This window comes from Narcine bancroftii, chromosome 6 (genome assembly GCF_036971445.1).
Source record: "Narcine bancroftii isolate sNarBan1 chromosome 6, sNarBan1.hap1, whole genome shotgun sequence".
NCBI classification, from domain to species: Eukaryota; Metazoa; Chordata; class Chondrichthyes; order Torpediniformes; family Narcinidae; genus Narcine; species Narcine bancroftii.
This window is the reverse complement of record NC_091474.1, coordinates 12,651,808-12,671,912: the sequence shown is the minus strand read 5'-3', so window position 1 is coordinate 12,671,912 and position 20,105 is coordinate 12,651,808. Positions and strand designations below refer to the sequence as shown.

Below are 20,105 nucleotides of genomic sequence, written 5' to 3'. Positions count from 1 at the left end.
TTTTCCCTTTCATTGCTTTCCCATCCATTTATCCCTTCAACTGTTCACGCATGGCAGGAGGAGTGCCCATTCGTACTCATATTACCTGTAAGTATCGGCTCAAGTAGAATTTTCCCTTCGTTAGTCTCCATGCTCCTCTTATACCCATACTAAGCTACTTAGGGTAGATAGTTCAACTATTTACATTGCTTGAAAGGATGCACAGCGCTTAAAAAATGATTAAAGGTGTACTTTTAATATATTCCATTTGAACTTAATTCCTTTATAATTGTGAAATGTTTAATAATTAATGAACTAAATAATCCCATCATCGTTATTTTCCATCAGTTTTGTGAAATTATTGCATGATGTTGAAAGGTTATTACAAGGTTATAGAAGATCTATTACAAGCGGAAATACTGCAAGACTTGCTGTATTCAAAATCATATGAACAAGTTGCCCATTGGGCCCATAAATAGGAGTTACCAGAATTCACTCCAGACATCATATGACCCTTATTAAAATAATATTTTGTATGATGAAGTGTGTACCAACAAATAATGAATTTTCAAAGCAAGCTCTGTGAATTGTTTGAATGTGATGGAACTGATAAACTCAAGTGGGCATTATTTTTCAGAAACCATTCTCTTTTTTAGGGTCAGTTCAAATTCACTGAAATAAGAATAGTTGTGTTAGGGCTGATCTGGCTGTGGATTCAACTCTTCCCATAACGCTCTAATGACCCTACTTTGCAAAAACAAACTAGCCTGCTGTTCCCCTGTAATTAGATAGCTTGTGTATCTTGAATACTCGGTCCCCAAACTTCAGTTGAAAAGATCCTGAATGTAGCTGCAGTATTTCATCACGGATGGGGATATCACCCAGATATTCTTTGTGCCAATCATGTGGCCTGTAACACACTGGCATTAAGAAATGTTTAGGAAGAAGTTGGTTTCCTGTATATTCAAATAGAATCTGATGCAAGGCAAGGTGTTCAGATTATGTTTAGGGGGTATGGAGAATCTGAGAAAACTAAAATTACTTTTAATTATCCACTAGTAATCATAGCTCAAAACAGCCATTTTATTTTCATTTTAAAAAACCACATGCATGAAATGTATAATGATGCCTGTCAGTCATAGGTTGTAATAGACTATAATTTTGCAAATGTGCATTCTATGGACATGATCCAAGCTACTATCAAGTTACAGTTCTTATTCATTTGTGATTAACGTACACCATTATGGACCCATTATGCATTGTAAGCAGATGGTGAAGGGCATTTTATAAACATTTGTGTTTTAATTTACAACCAATAGTTTTTTTTTCTCCAAAGGGAACATTGCATTTCTTCTTCATGATATGAATTTTATAAATAACCCTCATCCTTAAATTTAAAATCTAAAAATGCACACTTTTGATCGGGCATCTTGCACATAAACGAATAAATCCAGACCTCTCCTTTTAGATAATTATATATTGTTTCCAGGAATTAACAGTGCTGTCTGTCCAAAGCTATAAGTATTAATTCTCTGCTGGTCATTATTCCTCCAGCAAATCAATTCAGACAGATCCTTGAAATATAAATAAATGATTTACCCTTCTGTTCAGTAAAATTTAATGGAGATTCATGGTCCTTGAAACATAAATTATAAAAATAACTTGCTATTTTATGCTGAATGTACAACTTTGTGTTGTACAAAATTCAAGGCAGCTTTCTTCTCAGCCCCAGAATTACATCCTCATCACTACCAGTCTGCATCCCCTTAAAATTGGCTCTCTTGCATAATTCATAACAATATTTGCCTGGCCTGCTGGTGCTGGGTGCCAAATTGGTGCAAACAGATTGCAGGAACCTGTTCCAGGAGCATTAGAAACCGAGTTGGTGAATGTATAGATCACAGCAACGATAGAGAAGAGTCATTTGCACCTGAAAACACAACACAACACAAATATAGGCCATTGTCCATTATTTATGAGCATAATCATCTTAATATCAAATTTATTTTTCTTTACATTTATCTTTCAGTTCTTGTGGCCAATCATCATTTCAGTTCCTAATAAAATTCCTGTCCCCTAAACACAGTCTTAACAAGCAGTCCTTCAATTCACCAAGTAATTTTGCTCTTGGAAATTATAGTCAGACTTACAGGCATCGCTGATCATTTGAACCAACCAAACATCCACAGGCAGAATCAGTACCCTTTTCAGTGTGAGTTTTGAAAGGATTCTTCCACAAAGACAATAGGATATAGAAATCACTCTCAAGGTCAGCACTGATGGACTATCTCTGGCTGTCTTTGGTGCTGAATGTCCTTCTTAAAACACAAAGATTATATTTCAGGAGATGATTCCCAAGAATGATGCCCATAAATGCTGAAGCAATAGTGATATATTTCCGAGTTGTGACTCGGGGAGGAAACTATAGGTCGTGATACTGGCACGATTCCACTCTGCTGGAAGAGTTAGGTCTAATGTTCTAACAACAAAAATAAATTTTTGATGATCAAAAGTGTTCCTGAAGAAGATGACGGCAATAACTCATGGTGGTTCTGTTGTTGGAAATGGAAGACAGAGCCTCGGCTCATGCTGGATACATTAGCTAAAAAAAACCATCAAAGCACCATGCGTATTTAAAATGGTATTTCTTAATAAGTAATCGGAAATAAAAAGAGAACATCTGTAATAATCACCATGTGGCAACCAGTTTGTTGATTGTTCATTAACACCCTTTCAGAAATGAAAAGTCCTGCCTGATATAGATTGATTATTATTAGCTCCAAATCCCCAGCATTGGGGCTGGCCCTGGCAGTGGTGCAAAGAATTGCTCGCGCTATCTGTTCTTCAGGTCAAATACAGCACATTTATTTTGATCAGTCTTGTGTACAGGGGAGAAAGTGATTCACACTTTCTCACTGATTGTACAAAGTATGGCAGATATATATATATATATATATATGGTCAGAGGCACGGGACAGACATTCTCCGATCAGCATGGAGAAAGTCAATAAATGTAAGCTCAAGATCAGCCGTTATTGACAAAACTGGCTGTGTGCTTTGTAGGTACTACAGCCACTGGGGACTGTATCATGAGAAAGGAAGGTGTTATCCTGCCATGATTGAAATGCTTTTCCAAGGGCAAACTGTCTCCACTTAAAGGGACCTTTGTGGTCTCTGCTACAGCTGTTATGAACATAGTGTTACAGGGGGATAGGGTGTTCTTATGGATTTCATTGCCAATTATACATTGCCATGGGACTCATTTCCATCAAACTCCTTGTTTATTAATGTACTCTGAGCTACAAGATCACTAACACTACAGTCCACTGAGAGAATTTATCAGTAAACAAAACATGCAGGCAGTATTCACATTGACAGAGAAACAGAAATTTACAATGCAAGACAAATAAAGACAAAGATGGAGAGAAATGAAAATGATAAAACTGCCAATCCTAGATGCACTCAGCAGGTTAGCAGCATCTGTGGAAAGTGAAACAGTTAATATTTCACATCAAACACCTTTGTCAAAGAGGAACTGAACATTAAGGTAGAAAGACATACATCATAGGGGTAAAACAGGCATGCTGCAGTGCAGAGAGACACCATTTTTGTGGCATAATGAGACAAATATTCATCAAACAATCTGATCACCCAATAGAGACATTGCCTCAGACATCTGCTATTTTACTTTGAGTGTATTAATATCTTTCAAAATGCCGGTCAGATTAATTTTCCATAAGCACATAAGAAAGTTAACACTGCAGTTTCCTATCGACTTGTGTCTTGGGCAGAAAGGATCGCAATTTATTTTTTGAAACCAGAACAAAATACTACGTGGATGCAGCAATTCACTAAGAAATTAATTAATGCCATAAATCTTTAAACCCTAAAGTGTACGGCAAAAGCTTGAAATTTTCATTACTTTCTTTAGTGGTCGAACACTTTTCTGTTTCTCCCTCCACACATCCTGTGGAATTGCTAAGTGTAATCTGTCATTTGCTATTCTTTTTCCTATTTAAAAGTTTCAATATGATAAAAAAATGAGCTTCAATCCATATTATTTAATGCATCTTTTGTAACATCGTTTGCTTTATTGTGTTTGTCATAAAATTTGCATTAGCATGTGGCACACCAACACATGAACATTTAAAATTGAAACTCCCAATATTGACAGGTCATGGCAAATTCATAAGCCAGTTGGTTTAATGCAGCCTTTCTTTTTCTTAAGATTAGTTAATACTCGATTTAAACCAGCGAGCAGGAGAATGTTCAATCATTGTGTGCCTATGGACCCGAGGGCTGTAACCTTTGGTCATGTCTAACCCATGGAGTGGAAGCATTCTACAGTGCTTGGTTACAACCACAAAATGGCAATCTTTGTAAAGTTATTTAAATTTCAGCTTCATGAACTCTGGAAGCTGCAGCAGTAAAGGAGGCTTTTGATTAATTCTAGTGATGTTCAGCTGAAAGTTAATTGATAGATTTGTGACTATGATACAAATGTAAGTACCAGTTCATTTCCCTCACAGTGATGGATAATGGTTAACTGGGTTATCCAATGACACCATTCACCCAGATGTTCATGTATAGCCCTACAGTTGAAAGCCTTAATTTATTTCAGTATAGAATGGATACTGCAGGGAATTGCCTTCAGATTCGCAATTTTTCATACGAGATTTGAATATATTTGTATATATTTTAACAATTTTCAATTTTGGAATGACTGCAGATTGCGGATATTCCCACAGACTACTGACACCATAATATTTTTATTATTCAAATGTTTTAAACTACTGATTCTAAAATTTGTTATTTTGATATTTTAGGGTATATTCATATATTGGAAAAAATATTGATAAATTTTGCACAAATAGTGATTCAAAAATTGCAACTAAAATGGACTTTCAGTCTGTTTCATATCATACCTTCTTCAGAATATCTCATCCTGGAAAAGTAAAAGTAGACCACAGTTTGAGGGTGTGATCTCTTGCCTGTAGGACTGCTTTAGCTGATACAGGATTTCCCCAGCACAAATCATCAGAACTTGATGCCTCTCTGGTCTGCCACTGGGATCCATGAGTTTGCATGGAAATCTCAAAGTTGATGCCAATTAGATAGGAAAATAACAACATTTCCTTGCAAAGTCTGGTGAATATATTCTGTCATGTATTAACTCCCGACTGTTTATTTAATTATTTGCTCATTCTTTTCCTCAACCAAAATTTCCACAAAGATGAACTTCTACTAAAGTCTTGCCTTTCTTTCTCATATAATCTTAACGTGTTATTAAATTAGACCCTTTATATTCCTTGAGTTCTACTGGAACTGGAAGAATACAGTTCTCTGTTTTTCAGGATCCTTCTCTTTTAAAATTTAGCCATGCCCACATTTGAACTTTCTGTCTCTCAACCTTGTGCTTTTTGACTTGCATTCACTTTCCTTCATTAAAACCAGACATTTAACTACCTTTGTGCCTTTCTCCCTTTTAGATTATTCAACCAAACTACGTGCTTTAAAGGACATTTTTCCTTAAGCAATGTCCTACAGAGAGAGAGTTTTATTTTTGGAAAGAATATTTATGTATTCCCGTTGTTTCTCATTAGAGCATCTTCCCCCCACAATGTGCTTGTAACACATGCTTGGTTCTCTATTTCCTGCTCCTTTCCATCACAGTCAATTGGCCATCTATATCTGTCACAAACCATGGAATGAAATCTATTAAAACTAATGGAAGGGGTTCAGCATAATGGGAGCAAATAGGCAGTCATCAAACTCAAAGTGCAGTATGTTTTGCAATCCCATTTCCAAGTGGTGCCTCTCCTAGTTTGAGTTCCGATAAGAATTTGTGTATATGTCAGCAAGGAGAAAGCACCCTTAATACCTGTAATATTAATCACAAAGTAATTTTTTTCGAAAAGCAAGATGATGTAGATTCAAAGTATTCTAATAACATTGTGGTCCAGGACTTACTGGACTGCATTGATGCTAAAATGTACAAAATTCTTATCTGACAGTAATCAAAGCCAAAATGTTCTGTATTACTAACTTGTCTATTCTGGTTGTAAAAACCTGAATAATACACAAGCTTTTGTTTTTTTGCATGGATAAAAGTAAATGGGAAAGTCTTTTCCCATTATTAAAAAAACAATTTGTCCTGTTTATCCTTTTGAATTCAAATAGGGGATGAGCAAAAATATGAGTCGGATCACATTTTGATTAAATAGGTGTCCATAAGTCAAAATGGAATGAACACGGCCATTAAATTCCAAAAATCTCATTTAATCTGCTGCAAAGCAACTTCATCTAATTGTGGAAAGTGATACAAATGAGACCTTACTCAATAAGAGAAAACCATATCCAGTAAACCTCCATTTAAGTGAGTGACAGATTCAATTGCTGTATTTTAAGAGCCATGTAAACAGTTACAAAGATACGCGTGGCATGTTCCAAAGTTTTTTTTTAATTCTTATCTGAGGGCAACCTAATGCATACATTGTAAAGGTCATGGGGAACAGTTCAGGAATATCCTGAATCATATAACCTGAAAGTTACTCAATAACTTTCATCATTTTATAGATTCCCATTTTAAGATTGAAACTGTGACATTCTGGACATTTGTTCATTCAAATAACAAGATATCTATCTATACAATTAAGTTCAAGTGTTTAAACTATTCACCTGTAGGGTCAGAGGCTTTTCTATCAAATATGATATAATGTACAAATTATGGAAATTAGGGAAACATAGTAGTTTACAGTATGAATACAGGCCCTTGCTTTTCTAAGTCACCAAGTTGTCTACCTAACCTAGTCCCATTTGCCTGTCCTTGATCTATATCTTTCTGAACTTTTCCTATCCTTGAACCTGTCTAAATGTCCTTTGAACATTGCAATTGTATCCACCACTTCCTCTGGCAGCTTATTCCACATACCTGCCACCCTTTGCAAAAAATGTGCCTCTTGGGCTCCTTTTAAATCTTTCCACTCTCACCTTAAATCAGAGGGAAATGCCCTTCAGTACACTGGGAAAAAGTTTATGGTTATTTACCTTATCTATTACTGTCATTACTTTATTTATCTTTACAAGGTCAACATCCAGCTTCCTGTGCTCGAGGAAGTAAAGCCTTTCCAGCCTTTCTTTTCTGTATGCTTTCCTGCTTAACATGAAGGAATTGAATTTAACCTGTTGTAATGCTAGCCATTAGAACGCTCATATTCAGCTCGCATGATTACTATTTTATCAAGATTGGATGGTTAACGTGGCCAGTAAAACCACAGTCTTTTCTAGATAGCGGTTGTTTTGCAAGCAGATCGTAGACATCTCATACACAATGCCACATGTAAGACACAGTACAAAAGTAAAAAGTGGAGAGTTACAGAGAGAGACCAGTTGGAATAGAGCAAAGGCAACCCATTTTGGGGTTCATTCAGGGACTGATAGTGATGGGAAAGAAACTCCTTGAATCTGGTGGTACGTGATGTCATACTTGTAAATCTTCTTCCTGATGGGAGGGGGATGAAAAGAATGGAGCTGTGATAGTACAGACCTATCACCAATGTACAGTATCTAGAGTGTAATGACTGTGCTTACAGCGATTGGCTGAGAGCTTAGCCACGCCTACAGTCTGGGCCTTAAAGGGTTGTGTCCCTAGCCAGGTCGGATCATTCCGGACTGGTCGGCCACCTGTGAAGAACTCCTGTCTTTTGCTAATAAAAGCCTTGGTTTGGATCAACGAGTCTTTGGTTCTTTCGACGAGCTCTACAGTGGCCAAAATAATAAGAGACTGGTGGATGTGTTTTTTAATATGTTGGGTGCTTTTCCAAGACATTGGGAGCTATATATGGAGTCAATGAACGGGAGGGGGTGTAGTGTGTGATGGCCTGAGCCATGTTCATAAACCCCTGTACTATGCAGTGATACACCTTGATAGGATGCTTAAAATGGTGGATCAGATGGTGCCAATTTCTCAGATTTGTTTATGTGCATCCTTTGCTCTTAAACTAACAACAAAACAAGCCCACTCAGTTTATACCAGTTCCCAGGGAAATTATCCCATTAGTATTCCTCTTCCTATAATGTATTCTCTTTTATACATGCCCATCAACGTGAATGTTTTGCCATTAAACAACACCAAGGGGTAGTCAATTAACCAACCAGCACACCTTTGGTATGTGGAAGAAGTCCATGTGACCATTAATCAGAATCAAGATCAGACCCAGGACCCTGGAGCAGAGAAGCAGCAGCATTAATAGTGGTGTGAAATTGCCACTATGTCATCTTTTCAAATATTTTCAATCTCATGTAACACTGATTCATTTATATTTTCCATTAAAATACAGTGTCACCTTCTAATTAAAATATTAACTACACAGCTTAAAGCAAAAAAATTACTGATGAAAAATTAATATAAAATTATTTCTTTTTCACTGAAAACATTGTTTTATATCTGACAGGACGCTCCCATCATCCAACAACATTGCCTCAGACAATGTTCCCTATCTTCTGTCCACTCTCTTTCAGTGCTAAGTTCCCTCTTCACTTGGCTCTGCTAAAATATTTCCACCACCTTCAATGTCAAGAGTCCTCCCTTCTCCCAAGCTTCTCGTTAGTGGTGATTTTTCTCAAAGAACGAGCAGAATTTTTATGACTTGGTTGAGCATCTGGTTCATTTCAGTGTTGAATTGCACACATACTTTAGAGAAACACTGGTGGCCTCTTTGTGCAGTCTCCAAATGTCACTGGGGCTGATTTCCGGCAGATGTTAGAAAAGGTGGAAATTGACAATTAAATCACTGAATTTTGGTCTATCAAATGCAATTTTAAGCACATTTTGCCAAATGGCATAGACCTTCACACTCTGCACATAGGTCCTTGATAAATTCTACCTAGTCTCTAAACCATAATTGATGGCCCTGCTTCCCATTACTTTCTATCACAGCCAATTGTTTGATATGTTCTCCCTTGACTCATTGCGCCTTTTCTCCAGGTTAAAGGTAGCCATGGGTATCTGCATGGCCCCGACCTATGCCTGCCTTTTTGTCGGCTATGGGGAGCAATCCATGTCACAAGCCTACACAGGCAAGGCCTCTCTTTTGTTGGTCTTGATTCTTCCCCCACTGTTTGAATTCTGAGACTTTCTGCTATATCCTACTTCTGCCTTTTCTCAGTTTTTTTTTAACCTTGAAGAAGGGCTCAGGCCTGAAACATCAGCAATATTATCTTTGTCTATAGCTACTGAAAAGAGTTCCTCTAGCATTTTGGTGTTTTCTACAACAATCACAGCATCCACAGCCTATGGTGTTTCACACGATATATTCTCCTTCCCCATCCCACAAATAGAGCACTGTGTTCTGCCTCACCTCCTGCAAGAAGACTTCCATCTCCTTCCCTTAAAAACAATGTTGATGATGAACTGCCATTACTGCAGTCTGCTAAGCACATCTTGGCCCTTTGAACATCTGCACCAGCTTAATAGGGGTATTTCTTCATCATTCTCTTGTGGACTGGGAGAGCGGAGAAACAACGCTTCTCCAAAGGGTTCGACTGCCCGATCCTAATGTCGGCAGCTGTGTACACGCATTAAACGGCCTGTTAAAGGACCTGATGACGGTGCTTTTAAGTAAAATCTTACAACCACAGGTCCATACCTAAGATGGTGGGACCTGTGCTTGGCAGTAGCCACAAGGGAGCGGTTGACCAGCCCAGCAAATGGGGAGAACACCCTCCATTGAGAAGAAAAAGCAGAGGAGACAACCCTACAGGATGATGATGATCAAGGCAGTGGACGGGTAAGATCCTATGGGATAGTCACCACGGCAAAGAGGGACTCGGCGGCTGAGGAACCCTCACAGGCAACTTCAGCCAGAGGGCCCAGCTGGGCTGCAGGCTACTGGAGAAGTCTTATGGGAACCAAAGAGGATTTGAGAGAGTGCTAAGGGCAAGAAAGGCGACTGAAGGATTTTGGGCGCCGACGGCTTCCTGATCTTGTGAGAGGTTTGGATTTGGAACTCAGATTGCTGATGGATCGAACAGGTGTCTGTGCAGCTATTTAGACTGCAGGAGCTCTGGAGGCAAATCCATGGACACTCTGTGTCCCTGAGGATTCTCTCTTGTACTGTAGGGGGCACCAGATAACACTAATAGTGACTCTGCCTTATGACAGGCAGATGGCAATTTTGTGTAATATTCCATATTTTGTAATATTACATGACAATAAAGGAATCTTAAATACTATGGCTTCCTAGGCCATTTCAGGGAGGCTCATTGAGTCCAGAATAAGTAAAAATGGTAGTTTCATTTCTGGAAAGATGTTCATGAACTGAATGGGTTTTTAGAACAATATTGTAATTTTTATAATCATTTGCAATGCAAACAAGAATTTAACAAGAGCTTTTTAAATTTAGTGATCATAGCCGATAGTGCTTTACCATCCCCACCCAAAAACTCAACTTATGGAAGTCGGAACTACAGCAAATCAAATTAGCTTTATTAATTTTAATTGTAATGATTTTAAAAATGTTAATGATACAACACAGTAGAAAGCACTTCTGGCCCATGAACCCCATGCTGCCCAATTACACCCAGTTAACCTCCCAACCCTGTACATCTTTTAGAAGGTGGAGGAAACTGAAGCACTTGAAGAAAGCCCCAAGTGGGTCACATGGAAAATATACAAACTCCTTTCAGACAACCGCAGATTCGAACACCAGCCACTGGCACTGTAACACTAACTGAACACGTTTCACTGACCTGGCTTGAAAAAATGTATTAATGTTACAAATCTTGTTTTAAAAATGCAGTTACCTTCAAATGAAAATGATGCATTTCGTACTTGGTGTTCACAAATGAATGTTAATAGTTTATTAAATGAATAAGCATGAGATTAAATAGAAAAGTTACTCAGATTAATTAATCAAAGCATGTGCAGAATTTCCTGTTTAACTTTCAATAATTGTCTCTGTACAATAAAAACATAAAAGTTAAAAGCCAGTGGGCCTCTTGAGCCTATTTTGCCATTTTGTAAGTCAAAGCCGATCCAAGTCTGGGCCTGAACTCTACTTTCCCACTCTCTCCTCATACCCCTTGACTCCCTTCAACTTTAACTGTCTACCAGTCTCCACTGAAGTGTGTTTATTGACTCCACCTCCACAACACTCTAGGGCATACCACTAGTTACTGAATGCCAGTCTGAAAATGACTCACTCCAGCATTTTCCCGATGATTGATGTGAGGCAAACTGAAGCCTCACGTCTCCTGCTTTATATTTCCTTACTTTCCCAAATGAGGGTATTACAATCGTCAAGCAACATTTCCAGATTCCATGGATTTATGGTAGATTAGAACCAATGCATTCACTGTCTCTGCAGCCATTTCCTTTAAGATGCCAGGATGCAGGCAATCAGTTCCACAGAATTTAATAACCTTCGACTATCTTAGTTTACCTAAACATTACTTCTAGTGATAGAACTTGTTTTGGGTTCCTTACTCCCTGTAGCCACTAAAAAAAAATTACATTTTATTTCTTTAAATTCAAAATTACTTTCAGAACAAGGGACAATGGTAGTATTTATCGACTCTTAAAGTAAGTGTATTTTGATTCGTACAAATCAATCTCCGGGTTGTATGTGATGCTATGTATGTACTCTGTTCTTGGCTATTGACTATTCAAGAAGGATTGGGTGGTTAATTCATCTTCAGTGGGGATATTTACTTTGGCAAAATAAATCAATTAATTGTGAAGAATTATAAAGGCAGCCTGGTCATTGAGTGTACAGATCTGCAAACATGGAATAAAAAGAGCTGAGGCAGATTGTCCTTGATAAATCCCACAAATGTGGAGTATAGAAGAGGCCAAATATTGTCCAACGTAAACCTTGCACCCTGACTGAGAGGGACCTACCAGAGCATGGAGTATTGTTAACATGAAGATGATTTTTATCACAGGACACAGACATAACATGAATTGTAGATCAGGAGCTTAACTTCAGAAAATGAAGAAATACTGGAGTGCCTTTGTTCAGATTATCGTCAATAATCCAGAATTTAAAAGACAGAGAGAAAGTCTGGCTTTGTCGTGTCATTATATCAAATGAATTAACTAAAGCGAAGGGAAGAGATGCATTAATAAAGTGTATTTCATATCCCACAGCATTTTACAGGCAATGAAGTACTTAATGCAGTGTCATCAATATGGCAAGTGTCCCTGCACAGCAAGATCTTTCAAATTGCAATGTGATAATGACCAGATAATCTATTTTGAGATTTGTCAGGATGCCATGGTTACCTCCCCCACTGTTCTTCAGCATCCAGGATTTTGTTTTACCTTCAGCTGAGGGTCCTTCAGTTTAAAATCTCACACAGTAAATAACAAGTTATGACACCACAGTGCTCCCACAATAAAGTGTCAGCCTTGAAAAAATTGACACAGTTAGGGAATACAGAATAATTTACCTGCGGTAACTTTTCAATAAAGTTAGTAGAGAAAACCCATTACAAAGGTGCTGACATCGATTGTACGATGGAATGTAGCTAACACGAAGTGATTGGCTCAGCAAAAGAAACCTAGAGTGAGATGATAAATGAAGATCTGTACTGAAGGATGTAGCAGCTTTCAAAGTTCCCTTAAACGTACTGGATTTTCCTCTGTTCCCAATATTATAAATAAAATTTAGGATACTAGCAGCCTTATTACATCAGCAGGAAGTTTGAAATTTAGTATGTCACTAATTATCCTGGGCAGCAAGATTTGTCAATACAGTAAAAACCCCTGAGGTTGCGTGATCAGAGAATCAACCACTAGGGGGCGCCATGTTTAAACTTGCTTATTTTTTACCTACTTATTTTGTCGGTTGCTTGAGGCTGCTGGCTGCTTAAATTCTGGATAACATGGATTGTACTGAATTCAGAATTACAGTATTGTTTTCATGTCAGCAAGTTAACTGCAGATGCCATGTGATATTGATTAAATGAGCTCAATGTACTTGACTAGAAAATATGTTGCCTGTGTATTCAGGTTTAAAATGGGAGTGGTCCTGATGTACATTCCCACAATAAAACTGTGATCATTAAAACAAATAGCTATTGGTGTGGATTAGGAGGTGTTAAATATCAATCAAACCAAATTTACAGATATTCAATTTTTCAAAAGAACTTAATTCCTACTGAAATGAAACTCAGTCAAAATTGAACAGTTTGCTGTATCCCAGGTGGGGTTATCTACTTTGCTTTCTGGGCAGCTCTTTGCAAATTGTTTGCCATATTCTCCTACGTTACATCAGTCACCGTACTTTGAAGTGACGATACGTGGCCAAAAAAAGCTGCTAAACAGTTGCAATTTCTTTCTTGTATGCATTTTAAATGTTTCATCACTGCACACACAGTCTCCAGGTAGATTCACCAGGCAGCTGTTTGTGACAATGTTTAGCGAAAAATATATGGTTGATAGTGCCACTAATATATCGAGGCCACTACAGGAACACTGTATGAGATTATGATGGCAGTGTGTGTGATGTCTGAGTACCAGGTTATATCAATGGATATATAAACTCATACATTTTGCAGTAGTGCTAAATTGTGTTGGCATCACAAATCTAAAAAGATACCAACAGATGATTTGATGGCAGCAGGTTACTGGAATCAATAAATGCTCATCATAATCTACACCAAATATTTTTGAATTATGGTTGGCAATTTTTAGGTACATGTCACATTTTAAATAAAATGGTCACTGCCTTCCAAAACATTTATTTCCCTGCCCATTATTTTTTTAAATATATAATGCTTCAGATTACAATTTTTATACATAATTATGGAAGTCATAAAGAACAGCCGAAGTGATCTGATGCAGGAGCTACCACTACCTGAGTAATAACAACACTGATACCACAACCTGGACAGCATACTTAGCGGAGCGATTCTCATAATGCCATTACAGCGCCAGTGACCCGGGTTTGAATCCGGCACTGTCTATGAGGAGTTTGTACGTACTCCCTGTGTCTGTGTGGGTTTCATACTGGCACTCCAGTTTCCTCCCACCCTTCAAAACGTAAAGGGGTTGTAGGTTAATTGGCCGACACGGGCTCATGGAAGGGCCTGTTAGGCTGTTGTATGACTGAATTAAATTAAAATCAAAGTGAGGGATATGAGAGAAAGTTTGAGGATAAATAATTTTAATGCAGCACAGCAACAGGCCTTTCCAGCCCCCGAGCCCAGGCCGCTCAAGGAGACCCATGTGACAAATTAACCCACTAACCCTGTACATCTTTTTGGAACGTGGCAGGGAATGGGAGCACCCAGAGGAAGGAAACTTGTGAAAACATGCAGATAACATATAAACCCCTTACAGAGAGCAGAGAATTTGAATCTGGGACACTGGCAGTGTAATAATATTGTGCTAAGCATTCTAAAGGAGAATATTCCTTGAAAGATTTTTGCCTTCACCATCTGGCAATCTGACAGAGCAAATTGATGGTATTTTATGAACCTACTTCATTTTTTTATGAAATGAAAATCAGTTAGGTTAATCTAAAGTCGGTACATTCTGTGAGAATACTGCCCAGTGAGAATAACAATCACCTTCATGTTTTCTCCCAGGTAAAGTGACCAAGGGATATATTTTTAGGTGAAATTCTGAACCATTTAATAATGCTCTAGCAAGATAATGGCATTTTCTTACTTTGCTTTTAGTGACAGCCTTTCATACGAAAAGAATAAAGAACAGATTAGTCAAGTGATGACTTTTTTTGTGGTAAAATGGTTATGTAATAAGGCATTCAACCAATTATTCCCCATTGTAAAAACGTAGGGTCTACATAAAACCCAAAGATCTCTGGAGGAGGAAAGGACTGTTTGAATTACCTACATGAAGCAGACTAGAGTCTCTGTGATCTGCCAATACATTTTTGCAGAAACTTCAGACAGGTCAATGTCCTGAAAATATCAGCCATCAAATATTTGACGTTTTTCGATTCGATTGTGTGAAAATTTTTAATGTTGCATTACAGTCAGATAAAGAATCATTTAGAAAAAACCATGATGACTTAACCATACTTTTCTGAGCTATTATGTGAATTATAAAGTAAATGTAGTTACTTCATTTAATGGTGGGTCTTCAAAGACCAAAACACATATTTGGATTAAATAAGATCTTTCATACGCTGCTTGTAGCTAACATGATTCTTGTGGTCAACAAATATTGTTTGATAAGATGGTTGTTTGTTAATTGCTGTCACAGTGCTGAGCTGTCTTTATTTCCCGGTATACTCAAAAGGAAACTTGCAAAGAAGCAGAAGGAGACCCAGACTGGCACCCAGCGAGAAATGGAGCCTGTGGTAACAGCAACAGACAAGAGTGGTAACAAGCATGGATCAGCTCAAAGAGATGAAACATGTGAGTGCTAACATTAAAACACCAGACGTATCAGAGATATTTGATTTTCACCTGTCAATGCATAAGCTAGGATTTTGAGGTGAGACCTTCAACAAACCTCATTTTCTTTTTGTTTAAATCAAATGGCATAATTCAAATTATATTTTAATTTCTTAACCTTTTTTAGACTGCATACAAAGCAGAGCCAAACCTAAGCTTTCTTGTCTAGAATTATAGGAGTAATATTAGCTTCTTTAATTTCGCCTATTGGGATTTAAAAACAGCTTCTGAAAAAATATGACTTAATTTATTTTGATGCTAATTTTACCTCAGATGTGTCTCTGCAGACAAGGTTTACAAGTTGAGTCCCCTGTGGGATTTGGGCAAATATATGTTTTATTTGTGTCTTGAAATTAGTGCCCTTGTAGGAAAGTATTCTATACTGAGCTACCTTAGACATCAGTGTACATGTTGTCAAGTTGATGTATACACTGTGGAGTCTAGTGCAAGTCTGACACTTGCAGGCTGGGGTTAAATACATCACTGCTTCTGTCACATGGACAGGAAGTAACATCATCAGTGATGTCATAAACCCAGATTAAACACTTTTGTTGGATGCAGGTTATTTCCCCACATTTTCCACAGCACGTCTGCCATTTTGGGAGCCCATTCACTTGCTGGTAAGTGGCTCGCCTGTGGTGCACCGGTGTAACGGCAAGCAAGCACAAAATTCAAAAGACTGTACCACAGGCTTTATTCCAGTCAATGTCTGAACACCAGTTCATGCCTTGGTGGCTCCCCATGTGACTGGCTCAGGAGGGGCTGGCTCAGATTTATATTCAGGTCGGTTGGTTGACAGTCAGCCCCTTAGGTGGTCTTCCTGCAGGTACAGAGATTGCTCCCTGCAGTAGGCTAGTGGTCGTATCACCACATTGCCACACCCTCACATAAATTTGCTTGGACTTTGGAACCCACTTCTTATCCAGGTTGGTTGCCACTTATGTGATATTATGGATTAGCTCAAAGCTTCTTGCCATACCATTTTATTATTTTCTGCTAGCCCAAAGATATTGATAACTTTAAATATTACGGAGAAATGCAATGTGTCTTGCTGTTGTTTTCTTATTCACATATCTATTATTTATTGATTGTTAAAACCTAAGTGCCATTATATTTTCTTGCCACCGTGCAAAGAATAATGGAGATTGCATGAAGATGCAAATGATGGGTCAGTTTGTCTCCAATACTGCATATCAGAATCTATGGTCATGAACGCCGTGAAATTCTAAACCATTTAATAATGCTCTAACACAGGGGTGTCAAACTCAAATTCACGGAGGGTCAAAATTAAAAACTTGGACTAAGTCGAGGGCCGAACTAAATATTTATTGAAAATTTTCAACAACATCTGCAAGTTTTCTCTTCTTTCAACATATGTAATGTTAAACTTTAGGATATAACTTTAGGAGGATAATGTTACAGGTCAGGCGTAGGTAGCTCAAGTTCACCCTTTGCTTGACCTGAGGGAAACATATTTGGTCCCTGTGGAGATGTAGTCAGCATTCGCAGGCTGTGTCCATTTTGGCCTGCTTCAGGACTCAGCATTTCCTGCTCACTCCTCAGGCTCTAGGCCTCTATTCACCCTCGACCCACCATCCCTCTACCTGACCAGTTCCTTTAGCCCTCTACTCACCCCTCACTCCACTCGCTCTGCCTCTACCCACCCCATCTTATACACGCCCCTCTACTGCCTCTCCCCTCAACCTGTTCCTCCCTCTACCCGTCTCTCACCCTCTAATCACCCCTCCCCTACTCGCCCTGCCCCTCCCCTTTTACCTCTTCCCTATCCACCCCTCCTTCTACTCATCCCTCCCTCTAACTTCCCCTCACACCACCATAACTTCCCCTGCCCATTACTCCTCACCTACACCCTCTGCCCACCCCTGCTTACCCACCCACTCAGGCCCAGCACGCTGCCGATCAGCCTTTGCGACAGCCACCATCTCTCTCTTCACGTGCAGGGCCGAACCAGCCGTCCCTGGGGTCTGCGCGGGTGTAAGCGCTGAAGGCCGTGGCGACCGGTAGAAGTGCGCTCGCGCTGTGGAAGGGCCGTCCGGTGCCAGTCGAGCAGGGCTCGCGCTGCCCGGGGGCCGTGTGCAGCCTGCCATGCCCGTCGCGCCGACAGGAAATCACAGGCGCTCGCCCATCCTCCGCACCGCTCGACAGGTGGGAGAAGTGACTGGTTGTGCGGGGAGCCTTCCAACCGGCTTGCCGGCTGATGACATCGACAGACTTCTCGCGTTACAATTTCTCGTGTTACAATGGGGAAGGATGTGCATTGAAGGGGGAGGATGGTGGGGGTGACATTACCATAAAACAGCATCGGCTCTCACTGCAGGGCGGGCCACCTCTAATACATTTTTGAAATGATCTTGCGGGCCAAATTTTAAAATAGTTTGACATGTGTGCTCTAACAAGATTTTGGCATTTGACCTTGCCATTAGCGCAAATCAAACTTGAAGCCAGGTAGCATACAAGATGGTGCAACAGAGACGTTTAAGATAAATAAATTGATACCAGATGGGAAATTTACAAAAAATAGTTCAACCTACTTGAAAATCATTATAAGTATGTAGATAATTAAACATCGAATCACCATTTACCTGTATTTAAATTGTTTACTAAGGTTTGTGATCCCATTTAAGTGGCAGATTAGACTGGTTATGCCAGCCATCCCTCAGCTAAGATTACCTCTGCTCTGTCACTGGACTGGATGCTGAATCCAACAGCAGAGCAGGAGGTCACATGTACTGGCATCTGGCCTGTAGCTCATCTCTGGTTATTCTGTGGCAGCATGTGGAAGACAGAGTAGTTTACCCACTAAGAGGACAACACTGGCAGTTCTCTTCCACTGGGCCCAGGTGAGTATATTTTTGGCCTGATACCAATAACTAGCGGGAGCAGAGGATTTGAATTCTGTCCATAGAAACCTCAGTAAGTGCCTTATCAATCTCTACAATGATGGAGAACCTACTGTCAGCTTCACTGGCTACCGAGACCTGCTGACTTTATAGCTTTTGTGTTTAATATTTCCTCATCCATTCTATACTTGATTAACCATGGATAGGAGCCTGGTGTGGGTGTATGGAACCTTGCCTCATCACTGCAATCCTTACTCTAGCTCTGAGCTGAGATACGCTTCCCCCAATGTTGGCATTAGAACAACGGAGGTAGATAACAGACCATCTGCCTTTATTGTTATTCACCATTGCAGTCACAAACCCATTCAACGTTAATAAAACCTCCGAGGCTAATAAAAGTGAAGATGTTAAAAAAAATGGAGATGTTTTTATGAGTCAGGGATGTGGAACAGAGGCTGGATGATAGAATTAGGAAACAAATCAACTCTGATCTTACTGCTCGGCAGTAAAAGTGTGTTAACCTGAAAGCCTGATTTCTTTTCCCATGTCATATGTACATTGACAAATGTGGATGGGGAGAATGCTGACACGACGTCTGTGATCTGTTTATGCCTTGCAATGTGGGCGTCCCTTAGTTGATTAACGGCTATACTAGCAGCAAAATGACTCATTTGGCTGGTGATGAATGCCACATTATTTACACACCAATGGGCAGTTTTCTGTGGGTTCTAGTTTTGACCTTTTAGGACAGTTAACATGTGTTAATAATGTTTAAACATAGTTTCATTTGTTACAAGTCCAGAGGACCCAAAAACCCAGCTGCAATAGACATGCACCACGACAAAGGGTTACTTAAACAATAATTATTTCTGAATATGAAAATAGAATCAAACTTTAACTTATGTATGGACTCACTTAACCCCCCCCCCCTCCCCTAATGCTAAGTGCACGTGTGTGTAATGTGTGTGTAAGTTCAGCAAAGTTCTTTGGTTCACAGTCTAATCTCACTGGTTGCAGGCAATTCTTGTACTGTGCTCAGAAGTTAACATTAATAAAGTTCACCAGGCTTTGGTGCTGATCAGAAGGGTTCTTGTTGGTTTTCAGAGAGAGAAACTTTTTTCTTGTTTCAGAGTTCCTTTCTGTTTCCTATTGCAAGGGAAACACCGGACAGCCAGTCCTCTCCTTTGACCAGGCCATCTTCCAAAGCTTGGCAGCTTGTCCCTCTCTCTCTCTCTCTCTCTCTCTCCCTCCCCTCTCAGAGCAAAGCCTCTTTTTTTTCTGCTCTCTGCCTGCAAAGATCACATGACCTTCCAGACAGCAAGTTCTGTTTTGCAGACAAAGCTGCTACTGCCTTTTGTTGCCTTTTCAAACAGTCCATCATGAGTCTGAGTCTCTTTCAAAAGCTCCTGCAAAAATTCTGTGTTTTAAAGTGTTTGTGTGTGACCTGCTCTTACAAACCTTTACCAATTTATCTCCCAAACACTTCTATATACTCTGTCACACATTGCACACTGTTTTCTGACATAAAGGAAGTTATTGTTTTGTTTTGAAAAATCCTCTGAGAGGAAAGCTTCCTTAGCTTTTGTCTCTGTCGTCATTGGTTTGAACAAGTGGCTGTTGAGCTCCTTGAGCCTTCCTGCCTTCAATTAGACCAGACCTGAGATTATATCAGTGGCTGTCTTCCTCAAGGCCAAACATAAACTTATCTTTTCCTGTTTTTAAATTATTTGTTGACTTGGGTAGCAGCCAATAATCCCAATGCGCTGTACCAAATTACTTTTAAAGCCCATCCAAAAAAAATCATTTCAAAAAATCCTGATTAGCTAACAATAACTTGCC

At 39.3% G+C, this 20,105-nt stretch overlaps 1 protein-coding gene across 25 annotated transcripts in view; it reads left to right on the top strand.

Moving 5' to 3' along the window:
* ptprt (protein tyrosine phosphatase receptor type T) overlaps positions 1-20,105 on the top strand; it is a 1,055,968-nt gene that overhangs the window by 863,672 nt on the left and 172,191 nt on the right. For 23 of the 25 annotated variants that reach the window (XR_011339907.1, XR_011339906.1, XR_011339908.1 and 20 more), the window contains 2 exons: positions 58-87; positions 15,248-15,366. Coding sequence is in view for 21 of the 25 variants with exons in the window: in XM_069884025.1 (XP_069740126.1) it covers positions 58-87; positions 15,248-15,366 (149 nt within the window). In the remaining 4 variants the exon portion in view is untranslated. The remainder of the gene's footprint in view (positions 1-57; positions 88-15,247; positions 15,367-20,105) is intronic. The other 2 variants (XM_069884006.1, XM_069884010.1) reach the window with 1 other exon arrangement.